The following is a 4,249-nucleotide window of genomic DNA, read 5'->3' as shown; positions in this document are numbered from 1 at the left end:
TCTCCTAGGGCACAAGAGACCATTTGGCAAAGTTTGGCACCATTCCGGATCATTTAGGGGGTGGACTCAGTTCAACGTATAATTAATCGGTGAATTCGCGCGGAAATTTAATTAAAGTGCAAAAAGCACCAAACCAGCTCAGAAAAAATCTCGAACTTGGTGGTGGCTTCACACAAGGCATTTGTAGTCTTGAGAAAAAGTTTGAGGCCAATCTGGCACTAGAAAGCACATGGACCTCAGAATCCTAGAGAACTTAGGTGTATAGATAGGGTTCGACGAAAGGTTCTATATACCTCTATGAAGCACGTCGACTCCGCCTATGTCGAAATGGCTTAAAATTTGTTTGGTAGTTATTTACACCCAAAATATGGCCCCACACAAGATCTTAGGTTTTTCTGATAATTATTTTTATTATTACATTTTTCTTTGTGCCGCGTGAGACGAAATACGGCGAATTACATATTCAAAACAATATAATTTTGCATCAACCTCCACAAATATTTGTCTCCTAGGGCACAAGAGACCATTTGGGAAAGTTTGGCACCATTCCGGATCTTTTCGCGGGTGGACTCAGTTCAACGTATAATTAATCGGTGAATTCGCACGGAAATTCAATTAAAGTGCAAAAAGCACCAAACCAGCTCAGAAAAATCTCAAACTTGGTGGTGGCTTCACACAGGGCATTTGCAGTCTTAAAAAAAAGTTTGAGACCAATCCGGCACTAGAAAGCACATGGACCTCAGAATCCCAGAGAACTTAGGTGTATAGATAGGGTTCGACGAAATGTTCTATATATCTCTGTGAAGCACGTCGACTCTACCTATGTCGAAATGGCTTGAAATTTTTTTGGCAGTCATTTACCCCCAAAATATGGGCCCACACAAGATGTTAGGTTTTCTGATAATTATTTTTATTATTACATTTTTCTTTGTGCTGCGTGAGACGAAATACGGTGAATTATAGATTGAAAACACTAGAATTTTGCGTCGAAATACGGTAAAATAAAACTTTAAAACTTATGTGTGAAAATTATATTTTTCCCCTAAAATCTAAAACAATTTTTTTCAACAAAAGACTCTAAAAATCAAAGTATACTTAAGAAAAGAATATAAATGAAACTAATAAACTAAAACTATTTGTTTTTTTAATGACTACTGGCGGAAGCTTTATTCCCGGTTAGAGGTTATAACCAGGAATAAAGAGCAATATTTATTCCCGTCTAAAGCCTCCAGCCGGGACTAAACATTTAGTCCCGGTAAGTGGTTATAGCCGGGACTAAATGTCGATCTTTAGTCCCGATTATAGCCTTTAACCGGGACTAAAGGTTCGCCTGCCGAGCCAGCAGCGTTGGGCAGCGACCTTTACTCCCGGCTCGAGGGTATAGCCGGGATTAAATCTCCTTCACTCCCGGGTTCAAAAAATACCGGGAGTAACTCCGAAAATGGTGCCAAGACAAAAGGTCTGTTTTCTACTGGTGTCGCGCGAGATAGCGAATTCCTAACGCGTGATTCTTAACAAGGATATTGGATTACTTCATGACTTACTATACATATCTTTCTCTGAAAGGGCAAATATGTATGTATATAATTGCGTGTAAATTAGTGACACCTGAAACTGACAAAATACAGCGAAAGAGTGAAAGCATTGCCGTTTCGGTATGTCTTCCAAAAACAAAAGACCGTGCGCCAGGACAGCAGGTCCTCACTGCTCTAACAAAAAAAGAAGGGTTGGTCTTAACCCGTGATCCTCTCTACTTAGCAGCTAGCTCACCCTCGTCCTCCCCCATATAAAAAGTCCCACACCCTCCAACTCCAAGGCCGTGATTGCAATAGAGCATCTCTTTTTCTTCTTCTTCTTCCTATATGCTCTGATCTTCCATTCCATCTCGATCGATCAAACCCGCGCATAGCATCACCAAGGACGACTTTAAAATTATATGGGGCCTCAGCAAGATCGTCGGTCCATGGCGAACGGCACGGCGGCGAGGAGCAAGGAGGCCGCGAAGGTGGTGCGCTACCGGGAGTGCCAGCGCAACCACGCGGCGTCCATCGGCGGGCACGCCGTGGACGGGTGCCCCGAGTTCATGGCGTCGGGCGCGGACGGCACGGCGGCGGCGCTCATGTGCGCCGCCTGCGGGTGCCACCGCAGCTTCCACAGGCGCGAGGTGGAGACCGACGACCGCGACTGCTCCTCCACCACCTCCTCCGGCTGAATTCAATGATGAATCGCCGGCCGGCCGGCCCGGCCGGGTGGTGGTGGTGGACGCGCTTGCTAGCTGTTCGATCTCTGCACATGCGAGAGCTAGCAGCAGGTGGGTGCAGCATGAGGTGAGACGATCATAGGGGGCATTGAAATGATTGGTATAGTAGGTGCATTATATTCATCAACTTGATTTTTGTTTCTTCCTCTCCTTTTCTTTTTCTCCTCTTTATTTGTTCTTGGATGATTTTCAGTGAATTTTATCGTGTGATCGATCGATGTAACATATGTGTTTGATCGTTGGTATATGGTGCTTGTAAGTTGTAACTGGTGATTTGTATATATCGTCTGTGCTAGCTGTGTAAGCTGTGTATATATAAAGTCGAGTGATTTCTGTATATGTTACTTCCGTATAGAAATACAAATCGAAATAAATGAACATGCATACACACACACACACACACACACACACACACACACACACACACACACACACACTCCTATTTGGTACCTACTCTGTCTTCTTGTTTAGAATTTGTGTTGCTGACTGATGAATCAAAACTGGATTTTCCTCCGGGCCGGGAGGTGATTCTGCATTTTTTTTCTCTCTTCTTCTTGTGCTTGAGATCTTCCTTTTTGATCCCCTCACTACAATATTTTGCTTCATCCAAGGCTGATCTAGTATCTTATTACTAATTTGTTTACTATGCAAAAACTAAAGTGCTATTTACCATAGCACTAAGGAGCTGCTGGTGACTTTCCTTATGCTCAAAGGAAGGAGTCCACTTTGTTTTGTTTAACTGAATAATATATGGGATCGTCACTATCTCTGTTATATATGTTATCCTCCCCACGTACTAGCCAGGATATATGAATATGATGCATATGGTTCATTCATCATGCTCGATCGATCATGCATGTTTGTCTGGGGATTCAGGACACTGTGGTATATGCATGGCTAGCCAATTGTCAGTTCCTTTTCTTTTCTTGATTGATGAACAGAAACCATTTGTCAAATCGCCGTTGGTGCTAGCTGTGCTGTTAACGACCCAATGCAATCGGATCAAGAAAAAGTGGAGCACTGTGCAGTAGACCTGTAGTGGCACTTGCATTGCATGCAAGTTGTTGTCAAACGTGTCGACGACATTGCCGCCATATATATCATGTTGGCATCGTTTTCAGTATAGTCTCACCGCCGTCAGTCAGATATTGCTGCCTGCCAGTGCCTGTGCCTCCCATGTATGTGCACTACTGTCAGATATTCTTCAAGTCCACCCTCCAAAATTTCACTACTGCAATGCATTATATTAGTTCAGACTTCAGAGAGATTCGATCATGAGGTCTTTTGCTAGGATGGTCCAGTTTCGGCTGTGTTAGGTTAACCTCTTTCGGCGCGCGATAGAAGCGCGTTGTATGTTTCTTTAAACTCTTCTCCTTAATACAATGATACACAAATCTTTTGCGTATTCGAGAAAAAAAAAGAGAGATTCGATCAAAGCAGGGCTTGCTTGACGTTTGTTAATCGGCAGGCAGGTGGAGGAACGGAGGATCTCTGAATCTCTCTGATGTGCACGCAGTTACAGTTACAGTACTGATCGGCAGGCCAGGCCAGGCCAGGAGCGGGTCCAGCGGCGGGCCATCGATCTCCCTAATCCATGGATCCGCCGCCCGCACTGCATGCTCCGATCCGGCTATCGGATGATTGCTATGCATACGCTCGATAGTTGCCAATGCCAGCTAGCTTTAGTGTGCTGGGCTGGGCGCTGGGCGCTGGGCGCTGGGACTGGGACCCCGGCGGGTGGCCTCTGTGGCCAGGGCGGCTGCTGTGCTGTCCATCGATCGATCCATCGACGCCGCCACATCCAAATCTTGGAACAGGTGACGTACGCACGCACGCATGCATGGTTAGCCATGGACCATTGCTCACAGATCCACTCGTGCGTGGAAACCGTGAGCACCGACATTGCTGCAACCTTGGTAACTTGATGGACGGAGTCGCTAATCTTGTAGTAGTATCATCAGACAGAACTGAAAAGTGAAACTGAAATGA

At 45.1% G+C, this 4,249-nt stretch overlaps 1 protein-coding gene across 1 annotated transcript; it reads left to right on the top strand.

Moving 5' to 3' along the window:
• Window positions 1–1,706: 1,706 nt before the first annotated feature.
• LOC136505434 (mini zinc finger protein 1-like) lies at window positions 1,707–2,638 on the top strand. The gene has a single exon (XM_066500588.1). It carries the CDS (start codon window positions 1,937–1,939, stop codon window positions 2,210–2,212), a length of 276 nt encoding a protein of 91 aa, XP_066356685.1. The 5' UTR covers window positions 1,707–1,936; the 3' UTR covers window positions 2,213–2,638.
• The last annotated feature ends 1,611 nt before the right edge of the window (window positions 2,639–4,249 follow it).

The sequence above is a fragment of the Miscanthus floridulus genome, chromosome 14 (genome assembly GCF_019320115.1).
Source record: "Miscanthus floridulus cultivar M001 chromosome 14, ASM1932011v1, whole genome shotgun sequence".
NCBI classification, from domain to species: domain Eukaryota; kingdom Viridiplantae; phylum Streptophyta; class Magnoliopsida; order Poales; family Poaceae; genus Miscanthus; species Miscanthus floridulus.
This window is presented reverse-complemented; position numbering and strand designations above follow the sequence as displayed.